We start from the raw sequence: 17,535 nt of genomic DNA, 5'->3' as shown, positions 1-17,535 counted from the left end.
GTGCGTTTAATTTGATGGCTTCCGTGGAGCGTGTCGTCACCCTGTGCGGCTCTCCTGATTGGCGGAGAGCCAGCTTGGTAACTCGCCATCACAACATACCGGACACATGACGAAAAGCAGCTAGCGAACTGATAAAACATTTAATTATTTCTACAACCGAGACGGTAGGTTGTCTTAATAACATTGTGGCCGAAGTGTAGAGATGTTGTGAGGCGGCAGCTAGCTGGGCTAGCATCTAGTAGCACGTGATCACACCGCCGCCCACGTTAGGGTTTAACACTTCCTGTTATTGTACTAAACAATATAAACATGTACTACACTCTTTGTCGTGGCTAATCTATATCGAGTTTTTTTTAACCGACAGTTGCGATAGTTAACATGCTAGTTACCCGTATGTTGCATCCGTCATTTAATGTCACATTTGAGCCACTATCGTGTAGTTAGCCCGTTGCTAGGCAGAAAACGAAACAAAAACTCCATGGAATTCGGACTCGTAAACTCGGGGTGTTGTGCTCCCCTCCGGACCCTCATGTCTTTCCACCCGTAGAGGCGAAAAATGGGAACAAGTCACCTTTATATCATTTGAAGAATTCTCGTCTCGGTTGGAAGATGGATGCCACCTGAAAAACAACAAACTTTGGATTCACCGAAAGGGTGCAAAGGTGTGTTTAACCACGAATGTCGGTGTTCTTGGGGCGTTTGTGGCTTGTGTACAGTCAAATATATCATGTCAAGTTATCAAAATGTACTGTTGGAGTTTAAATCCGCTTCAACAAAGAGCATACGTAACTGTGATCATCACACAGGCCTCTAATAAAGGCTTCTGCATAGTGACATCGTGTGGGGGGGTCACTGGAGCACAGAAATCCTCCAACCGTGCTGAAAAATACACTCCAAAGATGCATACAATGTTTCCCCAATGCAGCTTCCCATTACTGTTAATGCACGGTGGATGCAGCCCTCATAAATGTTGGTGTTTTCCTCATGGTGTGTCCAAGGCAAGGTCAGGAGTGGCGGTGCTGTTTGCTCTTTCCAAAGGGCACCAGAACACACTGCGAGGTTATGTGGACACAACATCTGTTTCACTGTCGGCTGCCGCACGATGGATTATAAAAAGGAGGTAGGCCACATTCATTCGGCTTAGTGTTTCAAATCCACAGCCAGCCGCATCCTTTCTTGCGTCAATTCAGAGAGCAGATTCTTTTTCATTTCGTCACTTGATTTCCAGTGCTTTCCTCTATTCTCTGAACTGATGCTATTTAACCACTATTGTGTTCCTCTTCCCCGCCTGGCTTATCTTCTCCCTGCTGATTGTCAGATGCAGTAGCCTGTAATAAATCAAGGGTAAGGGTCTTGGGATTTTCCTTTTTTTACAGCTTAAGTTGCATGATGATGCATGGGTATAAACGGATGCCAGTGAAAGCAAACATTTGATCCGTTTTCAGCCGATTTCTCTTTTTTTTTTAAACCCAAATAATTGACATTGGCTTTCCTGTCATGTTTGTGCATTTTGTATGATCACTTGAAGGAGGCTGAGGCATGCCAACAAAGGAACCTCACTGCCACCGTTGACGACAACGTGGATGAATATTTAATCAAGCTCCAACACAGAAACAGGTGAAGCCTGAACGTGGGTTCTCGAGGGGACGCCGATTGGATTTCACAGTAAAGATACTTGACTCTTCCATGACTTTTAGTCCTTGACTAACACCGCAAAAACAATGATTGGCTCCTTGTTTTGACACATAGGAGTTTTCATTGGAGATTGTGTATATCCACAGGATCCTAAATCGCCTCAAAGCCAAAGGCCCCAGAGAAATCGAATTGGAAAGACTTGAACAAGGCTTTTCACTTTATTTCAACGGAGCCAATGCAGAGTCCTGCAAGAGGCAGCGAAAGAGCCCTAACCACGAGCCTGTCACTGCCACGCCCTTTTGGAGAATTCCGTGTACAGCAGGTTTGTAGTGTTTGATTAAGGAAAACCCCCACAAACATTTAATGAATGAATGAATGAATACTCGACATGGCCGCGTACGTATTTGACCAAGTTAGCGTGCCGTGATCGCGTCTCCAGTCTTCTGCTGAAGAAACTATAGTGACAGTTCTAGCTGGCGGCACGCCTCCTCATATGTGCAGCGGACCATCTGCGTGCACAATTACGGTGCTCCATCTGCAGCGAGTGAGTGAGCGAACGGCATGCTGCGCTGCACCTATTTGATGTTCCCTCTTTCGTGCTGTGATTCATCAGCGGATGTCTGTCGACGCGCACACCAGCTAAGTGAAGATTTGGAACCCGGCCACAAGCGCCGGAGCCACACCGCCCCTGGAAAGGTCCAGAGGAAAGAATGGACGCAGGTACGCGTTAACCGCTTTTTGTCACTTTCGGTCCATATGTATTGAATTCTAATCTGTTATTTCCATCTTCAAACAGGAGACCGTCGTAATCCGAACAGAGGATGGACCAAACTTGAAGATATGCCCAAAAAAGACCTACTTGGATGATTTTGAGCCATTTGAAAGTGTCGACATGGAGGTACAATGCACACGCACTAAGCCCTTTTTTTAAATAATGGGAGGGGTCGTGTGTCGGTTGCAGCTGTCTGCTGTGAGTTTAGCGTTTCTCCATCTCTACTCCCCTTCTCCTTTCCCCCGTTGAACCACCATCACTCACGCAGAGCTCCGGCCCACGCTCTGCTGGCGCTCCTTGCTCCCCGAGGGACACCTGTGCGCTTTCACGCTCCTTCAGCTCCATTCCCCATAATCAAGGGGGACAAGCGAGCCAGGAACACAGCGAAAAAGTGCTTCTCAATCTCGAGGAAGTGAAGGTTAGTTCTTGTTCTTCCAACATTTTCCTAAAAAACGATATGCAATGGACAGAAATTTACGTACAGTGACCTTTTGTGTTGAGGTTTTACGGCGCAGCCTGGAGAATAGCATGCGGCGGAGCAGCCGCGGCTCGGCGGGCGAGGAGTCCGAGGAAGAGTGGGTGGAGGAGCAAATTGAGCGCGACGAGAGCGCTGAGAGTCTGGACGAACTGGGTCTTCCCCTGTCGTCCTCCAAGTCTTCCTCCAGCCATCCGCCCAGCAGTTCTCACCATTTTGACCCAGCAAACCTCATTGTCCTCGACTTTGGACCTCCACCAAAAGGTTGATATGTAACTATGATTTATTTTTCACATTTTAAATTCAAATCTAATGTGTCTTTTCTGCATCTTTTAATTTCTAGGTCGCAAGTTTGAGCGCTCCCTGTCTGCAAAGCGGAAGGAAAACAGCGATTCGGTCGTATCCGCCAAGCCACCGCTGGTCAAGAGCAAAACATTAGACATGCCGCCTTCAAAAGACAGCTGGGGTAGTCCGAGTAAGTCTTCTAATGAGATGAGACAAAGGATGGAGGAAAAACAAATCCCATAATATCAATAAACGTGCGTGTTTTGAGGGCCGGCAAGTCAGGCTGAGAGGACCCTGTCCACAGCCAGGAGGGCGTTCACGGTGGAGCAGGACCCAGACGAGGTGGCGCGTGGGGTTTGCGAGGCCATCCAGAGAGAGAACAAGACTCCAGAGATTTTCCCTCGCCACATGGTCAGCATCCCCGCCCCTCCCTCCTTGGACACTATTCTGACCTTTTCCCCGATGCCATTGTAGACTCGTCACTGTTGATGATTTTAATCCAGTGACAGGTTTGGCTGGCAACTAAACTCTTCCCCAAAGGCTTTTAGTGTGTGCCTTTTGCGCGACTCTTCCATTCTGCTTCACTTGCTCCAGGGTGGATGGCAGCAGATGACCAACGGCTTCGCGCACCGTCACAGCGGCGACAACGAGGACGGCGGCGTCACTGCGGCCATGCAGAGAATTACACTCATGGGCTCTAGGTCGGTGCGAATATAAGCTCACCACGGATGACTTGGCAAAACGCTAGAAGGGAAGGCATCATTATATGGATGCTTGCGTGCACTTTTTTATCTCGGGAGGAGGGGTCAAAATCTGAAATCAGACCCCTGTTTTAGACTCGCTTGTATTTGTTGTTAAAAAATGTGATGACATTTAGCAAGATGAAAGCATGGCAGTGTACTATTTATAGAAATGACATGAAAAAAAATCTCTTTGTACCTCCTGAGCACGATGATGATGATGATGATGATTTGAGAGAGAAGAAAGCAGAAGCTTATCATGTTGTGTTTCAGGGAACGACACGAACTGTTGAAAGCCTTGGAGGAGCTGGAAGCTGCACCCACCTTCAAAATTCCTCCGGGTGTTAAAAGCGACTGCAGCAAACCGCAGGTGAGTTGCTAAACCTCCTTCGTGAAAAATGCTGAGTCAGGAGTCCTTTCTAATGTCCTTTTTTTCCCCTTTCATACGTCGTCTCGGCAGCAGAGGCGCTCATCCGAGGTCCCCCCTGCTGTGTATGTCACAATGGAGCTCCTATCCAACTGGGGGCATAAGTTGCAGGTTGGCCTGACCGAGTTGCAGTTTTTCGGACCCGGAAACAAGAAGCTATATGTGTCGCCGCACGACCTTGACATCAGGAACGCCGACTATCCCGGGAATCTGGCGGTGCTCGTCAACGGCAGGGCCAAGGTCGGTTTCCTGCCTCTCGGATGCGTTTGGAGGTTCTCCGTCCAAAAAAGCGCGACGCACACGTGTTCTTGTTTAGAACAAATGTCGCCGACTGATTTGTTTTGTTTGACTTTGCCGTACCAGACGACCAAGGAGCGCCACATGTGGACGTGTCCCTTCCACCCTCCCATCCAGCTCTACTTGATCGTCCGGAACACGGAGCGCTCGGCAGACTTTGGGATATCCAGCATTAAAATCTGGAACTACAACAGAAGCCTCAACGTGAGTCCCCGTTTGCTTCCCCCTGGCTGATGCTCTTTCGATTGCCGCCAAGGGGATGCCCTCTTACGTCAGGGGCGCCTTTCCTTTGAAGCGCTGGCTGGCTGGCCGGACCGCCACTCAGTCTGTCCCAAATGTGGAGCACAGAGAGATTAGCCGCGAAGATTAGTGCAAGGGGAAGCGGAGGATTGTGTTCTTTCATCCTCGCTGTTCTTCATTCAGGGGCGGGAGGGGGACGTACTACCCAATAGGTGTTGCTTTTTTGGGTTTCTGTGCAAGATGAGAGACCTCCTTCAAGTGAGCCAGTGACCCTGTCCGGTAAGGAGATAAAGAGAGGGTGATGGGAATGTCGTCGCTTGACTGGGGGTTTCTGTAGCTTCTCTGCCAATAGGATCAGTGGGATTTAAGATGGGCCTCGGCCATGTCGTTATCCAGAAAGGCTACTTATTCCACGCTGGGGGGACTTAATTTAGCGCACCCGAAATGTAGTCAGTCGTTCATTCTGTTAAGGCCAAAGTGTCTTTGTTTTTCTCAGCGGTGTGCTTTGAAAGTGGTGAGAATTCACTCTCATGTTGATTTCCGTTTTTGCAGTGCAGAAAAAGCCCTCTAAAAATAGAACTTGCTGCTCAAATTATGAGGTGGGCATGGGATTGTTTTTATGCACAGGAACTTGACATCGGCGCACGCCACGTCAAGCTGTACCTCAACAGCACGCTGGTGTTTGAGGGCGAGCTGGAGCGGGGCTGCGGGAATCAAATTTTCGACTACAGCAACACCATCGAGCTACGGGACTTCCAAGAATCGGGTTCCTTGTTTTCTAGGCCGTCATCTTCAGGAAACAATCTCTGGGAAGCCAGCCCTCAGCCACGCCATGACGGCGGCGCGCACCTGCCGTCATCAGACGCGTCGAGCCTTGAATATATGATGGACAACCAGGAGAGCTCGCACGCCCCCCTTACTCCCATCTCCGCTCACCGCTTCTCCGCCCAAAGAAACTCTTTTGAGGAGGCCGACGGCCCCACGGCGGAGACGGTCACCGTGCAGCCGCCCTCGTCGCGCATGACCCCCCAGTGGCTGCAGCCCCTGAAAAGAGCCGCTCCGGAGGGCTGCGAGGCCGGCAGGGAGCGGCCGCGCTGGCTGGTGCCCCAGCAGCAGCCGCCCGCTGCCGCCACCGCCGAGCCCAAATCGCCATCCTCGGCCTCGTCGTCATCGTTGCTCCCAGAGCTGCCGTGCCACCCCGGTCGGGTGTGCAGAGGAGGCGAGAGAGCGCCTGACGGGGCACAGTGGAGGGCCGAATCCCTGGACCTCAGCGGTGACCTGCTGGATGAGCAAAAGAACGAGTTTCCCTTCAGCGGACGAAGGAGCTCCCTAAGGAACAGGCCGACGGAGGAGCAACACATGAAATCAAATCCAGGTGGGGATCAGTTTTCATCGTTTGATGCTTTCTTCCGTAATCTGGCCCTGCTCAAGATGGAGGGGGAACAAGTGGCCGCGCCGCAGCTCGTCGTACTTTCCATCACTTTCCTTCGGATGTTAAAAAGTCCCCAAACAAGACCTCGATCATCTGACGATAATGCTGTTTGATTCTCAGGCCTCATTTTGTTGTCTTCCGTAGAGGCGACCACGTCAGGCGGCCCCGGCAGGAGGCAGCGTACGCCGAGGCCGTTAGGGCACAGCCACCGGGACGACACCCTCATGGAATCGTGGGACTCCCTCACCAAGTTCAACCAGTGCCAACGAGGCCGCATCTCCAACATGGGCTTCGAAGGCGACATCTTTGACGACTTCCAGGAGCGGCGACACGGCCGCGGCTCCCCCGCCGTCCCCGTCAAACCCTCGGCCGCTCCCGCCGGCCCGCCTTCCCCATCCCCGGCCGCCCGGGGTCCGCCGTACGAGGGCCCGGATGGGGATTCTTTCATGGATCAGGAGGAAGACTTTGAGATCCCGGTGCTCCCCAAAGGTCAAAGGTTGCTCATCAACATTCGCTCCACCTGGGGGGACCGCCACTATGTTGGCCTCAACGGCTTGGAAGTGTTCAGCTCCAGCGGAGAGCCCGTCCGACCTGCTCACATCAGCGCCGACCCACCCGACATCAACATCCTGCCCGCGTACGGCAAGGACCCCCGCGTGGTCGCCAACCTGACGGACGGCGTTCATCGCACGCAGGACGACATGCACCTGTGGCTCGCCCCGTTCACGCCCGGTCGCAACCACACCATCTTCCTGGACTTCGGACACGCCCACCACGTGGCCATGATCCGAGTGTGGAATTACAATAAGTCGCGTATCCACTCTTTCCGGGGAGTCAAGGAGATGGAGATGATGCTGGATGGAAAGTGCATCTTCAGGGGAGAGATTGCCAAAGCTTCCGGGACTCTTTCCGGAGGTATGCAGGACATAACAATACATTTTGTTTTTGCTATGTGGGTGTAAGTGGGCTACAAATTGAGTCGGGCTTTGGATGATTTTCTTGATTGACCGGTTTAACCTTATCGGAACTCAGGACTGGATCAATTCGGGGACACGATTCTGTTCACGACGGACGATGACATCCTGGAGGCCATGTCCCGTTTTGATGAAACCTTCCTCTGTGAGAGCCAAGGTTCGGAGAATCCGGTACACGAGGAGGAGCTGCGTAGGCCGCGAACCGCAGACGGCGAGGGAGAGGAAAGACCTTTCACGCAGGCTGGCTTCCGAGAAGAAGACCTCACTGTAAGTTGGCGGTTTTCGACGTCTCCACAACGAAACTCTTAACGTCCATGCGCAAAACTTTTGCCTACAGTTGAAACTTCAACTCAACGCCAGCGCCAGCCTCTTGGACAACACGGAGCAGATGCCCGGGACGTACACCGGAAAGTGTGAGGGCACCTTTTTGTACCTTTTTTGCTCCCGCCTCCAAAATTTTGCTTTATCCTCACTGACTCCTGAGCCTTGCCTTCAACCCTTCAGGTCTCCGTCTGGAGCTGGCATCAACATGGGGTGATTCGCACCACGTGGGCCTGACGGGACTGGAGGTGGTCGGGAAAGATGGGGAGGCTTTACCTTTGGACCTCAGTGTCATGGCCGCCTCAACCGGGGGCCTCAATGACCCTCCCCGATACGAACAAGACTCGCGCACCCTCGATAAGTATGTCTGTCACCATTACAACCATTTTTTATTCATCGCCGGCCATTTCTAGACCTTTCTTGACCTGACCACGTGGCGTTATTTCTTTCCAGGCTCATTGATGGCCACAACATCACCACAGATGAGCGACATATGTGGCTGGTCCCTTTTTCCTACGGAGAGCCTCACACTTTGAGCATCGCCTTCTCCCAGGCGCAAACCATCGCCGGCCTGCGCATCTGGAACTACAACAAGTCGGCCGAGGACTCGTACAGAGGGGTGAGATCCTGTCGCGCTTTGCGTCGGTGCACCTCACAGTGAATTCAATGTCACCCTAAAAACTCCCTTTAGGTGAAGCTGATCCATGTGATCATAGACGACGTCACCATCTCCCCACTTGAAGGCTTCCTTCTCAGGAAAGGTCCAGGCAATTGCCATTTTGACTTTGCCCAAGAGATCCTTTTCGTGGACTACATCCAGACGCCCGCCGACAGCAAGAGTGTCGAAGATCACCCCGACAAGTACAAATGTTTCTGCGTCGCGGTGGGGAGGTGAAATGTATCGATGCCATTGGGCTTGTATCCATTTCAGGCGAGGGGCAAAGAAATCCGAACAAGCCAGCATGGACTACGAAGCTCCCATCATGCCTTGCGGATGTATCCTTTGAGCAGATGATGGCAAAGAAAATTGGCTTCTTGGCATGCTGTATTCCTTAATCGTCATTTTGTTTTTACCCGCCAGTCATCTTTCAGCTGCAGCTGTTAACCACCTGGGGAGACTCTTACTACATCGGACTCAACGGCCTGGAGTTGTACAACCAGAATCATGAAAAGATCAACCTCAGTGACAATAGTATCCTTTGGCCCCGTGGAGCGCAAATCATGTAAAATGGCGCAACATCATTCCGCCCAAAGTAGTTTGTTCACATCCATTCGCTCGTGTTGGAAAAAGAAGTACGTGTTCCTCAACGTCTGCCAGACATCGCTGCTTTCCCAGACAGCGTCAACGTACTTGACAACGTTAGCGGAGACGTGAGGACTCCGGATAAATTAATAGACGGCATTAACAGCACTCAGGATGGAAGACACATGTGGCTGGCTCCAGTGTTACCTGGTCTGGTGAGTGTTGGATAGATTGGACATGACTTTGTTGTTTGGTTTTTTGCGATTTATTGCTTCTTTTGTCTCCAGGTGAACCGTGTGTACGTCATCTTTGATCAGCCGATGACTGTATCCATGATTAAACTGTGGAACTACTCCAAGACCCCGCAGAGAGGAGTCAAAGAATTTGGGGTGAGCTCATTTTTATTAATAACAAAAAAACAACGATTAGCTTAATGTTAAAAGCAACAAACGTTCTGTACACTCGTGTTTGTGAGCAGCTGCTGGTGGATGACCTCTTGGTCTACAACGGCATCCTGGACAGCGTGGGTCACGTAAGCCGCGGCATTCTGCCCACGTGCGAAGTGGCGGTGCCGTACCACACCATCCTTTTCACCGACAACGCGTACATTGCGCACCGCGAAAGGAACACCGTCATCAGGTAAGACCATCTGAGGGCGGGAGGCATGAACCACCGCACGTTGTGCGATTGTCACATTTTATCCTAAAAGTGTTGCAGGCTTGGGAAAAAATGTTAGCAGATTATTCCAGAGGATAACGAAGATAAGCCTTTAAATTAGCAAACTTTGGGATGCTATGTGGTTGAATTAAATATGTGAAATTTTCCACACCAGCCCTCATGGCAGCCGGTGCCACAAACAGTGAGTAATGCTGTACAGTAGAACGCCCCGTCGTGGTCACCCCTCACGTTAAATGGAGATTGCCCCCTGTCCCCCTCGCTTGGTTGTCTCCCACCGTGATCCCCCCACCACCGTGATCCCCTCAAGTTTCCTGTCAGCCTCGTTACTTTGCCAAACATTTTTTCCCATCTTAATCAACAGCAGATTAACGATGTTTCCTCCCCACCCGTGTACATTTTTCACGTCGCAGTAACTACGTAGAGGACCAAGATGTGAAAATGACCAATGAGAATCAGATCGTCCATCACAACAAAAAGAAGCAGGCCGCAGACCCAGGTGGGCAATGGAAATGTCAGAAAGTCTTCACAACACAATTGAAATGTAGTTGAGCAAGCAGCATTATTATTTTGTGGGTTTTCTGCGGTGACAGGTGTGTGCTGAATCCAAGTTATCGTGATTGTGTTATTTAGAACAGAGCCATGGGCCCCATATTTCAAAAGAGGTCGGTAGCAAAGCACTGCTTTTTTCCTCCATTCAAATTGGCTGCTTGGCAAGAAGATGCCACAGGACGGCGCAAAAGCGACACTTGTTTTATACTCAATTGCTTTAACAAAACTACTTTCACAAATTGTTTTTATTTGTTTGAATGTTATCACAGTCATAACGACCCTTCAAGATAAACAAGAACGACAATTACAGCTTTGACGACCCCCGGTTGAATGCATCTCGACGCAGTGACCCATGACCAGTTCATGTATTAACACCAAAAAGGTGAACTGGACTCTCTACTAACACTTGTGCCATCTTCCTCCTTTCAGCTCTTCGGCCTAAAACTTGCATGACCGATGTTGGCAAGCACGGAAAGAGGAGGTACTGATTTATGGCTCACTTCACAGCGCCTCTCTATTCCTCTTTTTGTGATGAACACTCCACGTGATGTCCATAAGCCGCACTGAAGAGGACACGTTTTGCACTGATCACAACCGGTGTTGATCTACACACACACACTCGTGCACGTTTAGTGTATTCCACTTTGTGGTTGGATTACGCCCATCCCGACTCCACAAACTGAGTCAGCGGCTCCCTCGTTGCCAGGCTCAATAAACCCGTCATAAACCCGTGGCTTTCTGCTGGCCTTATGATGACCGTGCCTGTACTCTGCCTATGCCATGTAGATACATCAAGTCAATGAGCCTGCTTCTTTGCCGGTACATTGTAATGCTACGCTACCAAGTGTTAGTAGCGAATGGTCATTTATACGTGTGGCCCCCTTTGAACAGCTATGATGAGCATTTGTGTTAAACTAAATCGGACATCCATCTTCAAAACAAGCCACCTTCACCCATATCGTGGCCCTTAGTTGTGTGAATGGATAGTTGCAAAAAAAAGCAATGAATTTTCTAATGTACTAACTGACAATGCCTGAAGCTGAGGAAATGAATTACTAGTTCCTCTTATTTTCTTCTCATATTAAAAGGAACAGGTATGAAATTAAAGAGGAGGGACTACGATTTGAGTAAGAACCGTAAAAGTAGATTCGTTGTGCATTTTGCCAAATGCTAGCTTGACATCAGGTCAAAAAGGATTTGGGAAATCAAGTGACCTTTACCAAAGTTGCGACCCATCCAGATGACTTACTCTGTTCATATTTGCACGCTTGGATTTATGAGTCACGCTATTCACGAGAGACTTCCTGATATGCATAAACGGCTGACTTTTACCTCAAATTCCGGGATCAACAATCGCGCTACAGTCACTTTGTCTCGTACGCTTACATTTCGATTCATTGCGACAGTCACGCGGGAAAGTCTTGATGAGCCACAAGTTGGATAACTCCTTGTATATAAAATATTTTTCATTTCAGTATGTGTGGTGACAATTGTGCGCGTGGAATTTAGTGTTTTTGGGGAAAAAAAAGCTTTATTTTTCTAAACCTGACGCTGTATATTAAATATAGACGTGTTTCAAAGACAAATAAATTGTATATATATGTGTACTGTATGTCATTGTGTTAACTATCCTGTTAGCATCAGGCCAAATGTCACATAAGTTGTTACACTCCCATCGATGTAAACTGTGAGCCCACCAATGGAGTTTTTCATGATGACGGGAGTATTCTGAAGTACTCTGAAGACCCTCTGCAATACCGCCCAGCATGATGAACATGAGACAAGTGAGAGAGATATAGAATATATTTATCAAAGCTCTTTACGGTTATAAGAAATGCGCATTTTGAATCGGAAATTGTTGATGGAGCAACACGTTCCCCAACCACTTGGCTGCTAATCACATTCGCGCTGGTCTTTAGATTTTTCCGGGGAACGTCCCCTCTGCTCTCTGCTCGTCCCACTTTTGTATCTAAGAGACATCACGTTAAAAATCAATGGAATGACAGTTTCATGTCAACAATAGATTTGTTTGTTTTTTTACCCAGGACATGGGGCAGAGCGACTTGTAGACCCTCCGGTACCACTCGCATGCAGCGTTGTCCGCACCTTTTGCATCCAGAGCTTTCTGGCAGCGATGGTAGTCTATGCATCGCCATTCGACAAGAACATACGACACCTATTAGCGCGTCCAGTCGTAGACCGATGACAGCCATAAAATTGTCATTGAAGTCGAAAAGCGCTTCTTGTAACATCGTTTCAATGAAGAGGTAAGAAGAAGCCTTACCAAGATAGTTGGACCAGCAGTTCCTGGTCTGGTTCTGGTTGGGGAACCTGGCGTCAAATGGAGCAGTGCGGTAGTTCTCCAGTTTGGCTTTAATGTCCTCAGCCATCGTCACGCGTGTCCTGAATCAGTGGTCTTGATTTGCAATTGGAACTAATAGCACACTATACGATGTTATCATTGGACTATGAGCTGTTGCTAAGAAGTACGTGACTGAATCCAACAAAGGCGGCGCATGATAACGGCAGTCTGCCAACGGTGACCTTTGCGCTCATGTAATTCATTTGGATTTGTCACCGTGCGGCTTTATGTTGGATTGTATCACAGCATCCTCCCAAAGCTGTGCTAAATACATCCATACAACCACGTTGAAACAAGTTGCCGACAGTTCCTGATGTTTTAAAATCATTTTTAATGTTGAACAACTTGAAACTTAAATAAAAAACAGCTTGCCTTCAAAGCAACACATTTGGTATATATTAACAGAGCAATATCCCCAAAATAGGATAAATCTGATTGATAAGGCGCTACAACTGATTTGCAAGAATTCAGCGGCGAGGTGAATCTCTTGAAAATAACACCACACTGCAGTGCATCCTCGTAACAAGTGGCGGGGTAGTTCAAGTTGAAATGTAAAAGCTTAAGGCGGTTCTTGTGGTAAATGTACAGCAGATAACCCCACTAACCGTTGCAGCACAATTGCATAGATTTGCACAGTACAGCTTGAAGACAACAATTGCATTGTTGCGGGAAAAGTGCAAGTTAAGAGAGACAGCAAACGGTTCCGATGGATTTCTCAGCAGGCGGTGCGATTGTCGCGGGAAAAACAGCATCTGGAATCATTAGCCTTAAATCCAAAAATGGCCTCCATCATCCAACTTGCTGCCGCGAAATGAAAAAAAAAATAAGATTGACTTTCAAGTTTTAATTCTTTTTGTTTTATGAAAACGTTGAGAAAAAAATGGCTGAGACCATTGCGCTCTGCGGCTAACCGTGTAGCGTCATCTATGCAAACGCGTGGCCTGAAAACAAAGACTTGACGCAAAAGGAATGAAAAACCATCACCTGGTCCAAAGGTTCGCTCAATTATCGCTGAAGCGCAATCGGTTAAAGGCCTGTTTGATATGTTCGGCCGTTTCCGTGGCCTCGCTGTCACCGATGGGGAGCACTTTGCTCTGCGGCACGTCGTGCTTCAGCTTCCACTTAGTGAGGACGACCGTGCCTTCAGTATCCTTCGCGTCGGGACCCGTCAGGAGGATGAAGGCGGCGTGACGTCCTCTCTCCATCAATGTTGCTGCAATACAAATTCACGGAACAATTGCAGATTTATTCCCAGGCTCCCACGTCACTCACCAGGCCAGATATTGCCCGTTTTAACTCATTAATTGCCAGAAATGTCAATTCGGGTATGGCAGCCAATGAGTTAAAAGTCCCCCATGCTCAATGGGTCTCAAACATTGATGTTAAATTGGAATCGATGACTGGATTTAGCCGCTCAACATCCCCTCAGAATGGATGTTGATAATATTAATATCTTGATCTAAACGAATGTGGTACCTTTAAATGTAATGATATGGTCCGCAACGTTTTCAGACTCCAGCAGCACGTTGGAGTAGAGCGGATACAGCATATAAGAACGACGTTCCACCTGAAATCAGATTTTCAGTTGCATCTTACAGGCAGCGCGGAGACATTTTGATGGCAAAGATCTTACGGTGGAGTTGGACTGTGACGGCAGCAGCCCCCAGAACACAAAGATGGAAATGGAGTTGGTGGTATGTATGGAGGCGGGTTGGGGCAAGTTAGCGCTGGACACGAGGTCCACTTTCCATAGCACCTCACCGGACTTCCCGTCCAGGATCACCTCCTGCGGGGTCAAAGACACACATTGGGAGTCCAAATTCCTGACTAACCTGCAGCAGGTTAGAAATCCGCAACAGAGAGACTGTTATTTATTTATTCTGTAACTTAGTGCTCGTAGAAGCTGGGCTAATGGAAATAAGCATCACAGTTACCAAAGCTCCAGATTCAAATCTTTTTTGTTATTTTTTTGCTATTAACAAGCTCCAACTTGCCCTCTTGGTGGAGTTGTCCACGTCCTCCTCAAGCGCAACATCAAGTACGCCATCTTTGTTGAAGTGACCAAAGCCAGGCTCCCTAAATGGTCAGATAAAAAAAGTAAATTAGTGTACTAAACTCAGTTTCCCAAACTGGAATGAATGGCTTGGAGCATTTAAGTGATTCTCTTGCACAATATTTTTTGTATTTATAAGCACCTTTCAAAACTCTCAAGGACACTTTGCAGTCACAAGACCTTGTACTGAATATGAATCCGAAACGATTACCTGAAAACTGACGTGGTATTGAACATCCACAGAGGCTGTAATGTCTTTCCAGCGATTAAGAGTGCCTCGCTGCCCGTAACCAGCATCAAATTGGACGACTGCCCCTTGTCTGTTCTCGTCACCCGCCTCAGTGAGTCACACCTGGATGCGTCCGGACAAACGTGGGTTCAAGTGAACGCAGATGTGACCTTTCCAAGTGAAGTCCTGGTACACAGTCCCTTACTCGTAAATGGGGACCAGTCCAGATGCGACTCTGGTTTTTCCCTCCATTGGTTTGGCCTTCTTGAAGCTCGTCTCCAGACCTGCTTTGGCTGCAATCCTCCACATGTCCAGTCCGTACAAGCCGATGTCTGGAAAATTTGGCGTAGACAACCACTAACCTCATCAAAAAGGTGTAGTACAAAACTACAACGATGAAATAAACGATGAAATAAAAAGGGACTTGCAATTACAGTCTGTGTGTAAGACTTAATGAAGAGAAAAGGTTAACTTTAACACAGATAACTATTTTCCTAATCGTCAGAGGTTGGCTCCATTCTCCATTCACTGACTTTTTTGCAGCAGCAGGTACTGAGCGCCTTCCTCGGTCTTCTGTAGAAGATGAGCAGATGTTTCTGTGGTGTTCAGATCCACCGCGGACCCAATCTGCAGGCCCGTCTTCCCTGAGAGGAACACCAGCTGTGTCTACAGATTAAATAAGATTTTGCTAAGGAAATTCAAAGAAGGTGGGTTCCGGGTCCTGAAGATTTTAGGAGAGTATTACGTTACGTTACGTGCAGTGAGTATCTGAATATTTACCCGCATGCTGCCATATTCCACCAAGGCCACATCGCTGACCTTATCCCCATCCAGATCGGGGACGCTGAGCACGGGGAGCCTACTCTGCAGACCAGGAGGATGCGGCTGCTGCCACCTAACCTCACCTGGTAAAATACATGTCATCAAACTGTTACTGCCGTGGTATTTGTTTATTATTTATATGTGTTTGGTATTACCATTTGATTTATCCAGCGCTGACAGTCGGTCGGAATGGAACAGCAAACAGTCCCACTTCTCTCCCGTGTTTGTATCCAGGCCACACTGGGCCCAGTGGAAGTCCTTCTCCAGTGGACGAGCCCACAGGGTTTCCCCGTCCGTCCCATCCACTGCTAGCATGAACACGCACGGCGACGGCAGACCTGCGGTAATGCATTGTTCTCTCATTTACATACCCAAAGATTTGATTTCAATCATTTGAGGTAGTGAAACGCATTCTTACCTGCATTTGCGCATGTATTGTTCACGCTGGTTTGGGAGGCTTTGATCACAAGCAGGACATCCTTTACTTTGTCATTGCTCGCATCTTCAAATGCCAAGAAGTCAAATGTTTCTGGAGCAACAAAAAAAGAATAATATGAAATCCAAAATTGCAATGACCCTATCAAGAAGTTTAAGGAAAAAAACACACACCTGCGTCATCAAATGTCTTGTTCCAGGAAGCAAGATACTGCGGTCTGACAGGACACGGGATTATGAAGGAGAAGGCAAAGACCACGGTGAGGCAGAGGAACAAGGAGAGGAAGAAGACTGCCGTCCGCCAGTGGGTCAGTTTGGAAAGCCCCAGAACTTCCTTGCAACCTCTTTTCAGTTCAGTGGCTGGAGGTGCCGTCGTCCCCGGTTCCACTCCATCCTCTCCGCTCTTCAGGGGATCGTCCTCAGTGGTACAGTCCGTCGTCTGCATGGTCCTTTTTTAGTGCATTACTGTGCGCCAATCTGCTTGACACGGGCAAAATTCAATGACAATCTGTGGCACAACATGAAAACTAACACAGGCTGTACAGTAGTTGGTCTATGTGACATTTCCAGTTACTTCTGCTACATCTGCCTTTGTGAATACTGGCCTATTGATGCAAACCAAAGGTCACTCCAGATACTTCCCAGCACAAGTCAAACAAGGACTAGCATAACGTGTACAGTAGCCATTCAACAGTAGCCAAAATGGAACTGTATAGTGCCACTTAGCAGTTTTTTTTGACAACGATACTAGTGCAGCGTGTTCTACCGGAAACAAATTCCTTGTGTGTCCTACATACTTGGCAATAAAGATGATTCTGATTCTGATTCTGATTCTGATTGATTCTGACGTGTACAGTATTTGCTTGCGGAGAAGAGATCGATCACGCGAGACAATTATTTGGAGTACCCGAGTTACTAGTAGTTAGTGACAAATCATTGAAAGCACGGTCACAACGCGAATATTTTGGAGTTTGCGCCTTTGAAAAGTTGCATTTATGCAGTTTGCTAACTTGTTGAGCGAAAAGGCAAACCCCAACCCCACACGACAGCTTGCAACATGAGCAACTACGAAAGATCCCGTCATTGGAACGTTTAAAGTTAAAATCAACATGTCTTTACTTACTTTAAAACGTTGTCTCTCGAATATTTGGCTAAAAAGCTCGAAGACGGGTACGGCTGTCCCCCGTGCGTAAATACTGAGATATTGGGGAGGGTGTAAATCAAAACAGGCGATTTACTTAACCCCGAATTTGACTGTCAGGTAGACGTTTATTTCGAAATTCTCAACGCATTTGTAGATTTATTATACTGAAATATTTAGAATCGGAAAACCTTTAATTACAATCGCAGTGACACAAACACAGAAAGCGAACATTTACATTGCAACACAAAGCCACATATCTGTTTTACCAGTTTTGCCTGAGAGGTCTGGGGCAGGGTAATAAATTTTTAAGAAACCCGGCTCTGATTGGATAAATAGATCGCAATGCGCAGCAAACTATGGTTTGATTGGCGCTCAAACCCTTCCGTGCTCCATCTCAGTGCGCTTGCAACCCTATTAGTGTC

At 48.2% G+C, this 17,535-nt stretch overlaps 3 protein-coding genes across 5 annotated transcripts; 1 reads left to right on the top strand and 2 right to left on the bottom strand.

Moving 5' to 3' along the window:
- Window positions 1-62: 62 nt before the first annotated feature.
- katnip (katanin interacting protein) lies at window positions 63-11,671 on the top strand. Of its 3 annotated transcripts, none has more exons than XM_089014826.1 (30): window positions 63-164; window positions 548-662; window positions 999-1,120; window positions 1,529-1,617; window positions 1,782-1,957; window positions 2,249-2,355; window positions 2,432-2,533; window positions 2,676-2,825; window positions 2,909-3,146; window positions 3,226-3,357; window positions 3,436-3,578; window positions 3,762-3,868; window positions 4,181-4,277; window positions 4,371-4,574; window positions 4,698-4,835; window positions 5,499-6,246; window positions 6,448-7,218; window positions 7,336-7,544; window positions 7,615-7,690; window positions 7,782-7,959; window positions 8,052-8,217; window positions 8,290-8,459; window positions 8,530-8,594; window positions 8,680-8,790; window positions 8,917-9,056; window positions 9,129-9,230; window positions 9,320-9,480; window positions 9,674-9,700; window positions 9,930-10,015; window positions 10,498-11,671. In XM_089014826.1, exons 2-30 carry the CDS (start codon window positions 614-616, stop codon window positions 10,554-10,556), a joined length of 4,923 nt encoding a protein of 1,640 aa, XP_088870952.1. In that variant the 5' UTR covers window positions 63-164; window positions 548-613; the 3' UTR covers window positions 10,557-11,671. The 3 variants fall into 3 exon arrangements, with proteins under 3 accessions (XP_088870952.1, XP_088870951.1, XP_088870953.1); XM_089014825.1 differs by having other exon boundaries at window positions 4,368-4,574; XM_089014827.1 differs by lacking the exons at window positions 63-164; window positions 548-662; window positions 999-1,120; window positions 1,529-1,617 and having other exon boundaries at window positions 1,866-1,957; window positions 2,137-2,355; window positions 4,368-4,574.
- A 197-nt stretch (window positions 11,672-11,868) lies between these two features.
- On the bottom strand, window positions 11,869-12,594 carry cox6b1 (cytochrome c oxidase subunit 6B1). Its single transcript, XM_089014834.1, has 3 exons — window positions 12,353-12,594; window positions 12,110-12,210; window positions 11,869-12,037 (listed from the first exon to the last, which is right to left on the bottom strand). Exons 1-3 carry the CDS (start codon window positions 12,456-12,458, stop codon window positions 11,984-11,986), a joined length of 261 nt encoding a protein of 86 aa, XP_088870960.1. The 5' UTR covers window positions 12,459-12,594; the 3' UTR covers window positions 11,869-11,983.
- Window positions 12,595-12,770: 176 nt separating this feature from the next.
- Window positions 12,771-17,242, bottom strand: fam234a (family with sequence similarity 234 member A). Its single transcript, XM_089014828.1, has 12 exons — window positions 17,093-17,242; window positions 16,144-16,446; window positions 15,953-16,063; window positions 15,690-15,872; window positions 15,493-15,617; window positions 15,246-15,378; window positions 14,918-15,044; window positions 14,695-14,835; window positions 14,425-14,506; window positions 14,064-14,216; window positions 13,907-13,997; window positions 12,771-13,643 (listed from the first exon to the last, which is right to left on the bottom strand). The coding sequence occupies exons 2-12, from the start codon at window positions 16,412-16,414 to the stop codon at window positions 13,432-13,434; spliced, it is 1,629 nt and encodes a 542-aa protein (XP_088870954.1). The 5' UTR covers window positions 16,415-16,446; window positions 17,093-17,242; the 3' UTR covers window positions 12,771-13,431.
- Between the last annotated feature and the right edge of the window lie 293 nt (window positions 17,243-17,535).

The sequence above is a fragment of the Hippocampus bargibanti genome, linkage group LG15, assembly GCF_051943395.1.
Source record: "Hippocampus bargibanti isolate YZ-2025 linkage group LG15, ASM5194339v1, whole genome shotgun sequence".
In the NCBI taxonomy this organism is placed as follows: domain Eukaryota; kingdom Metazoa; phylum Chordata; class Actinopteri; order Syngnathiformes; family Syngnathidae; genus Hippocampus; species Hippocampus bargibanti.
This window is presented reverse-complemented; position numbering and strand designations above follow the sequence as displayed.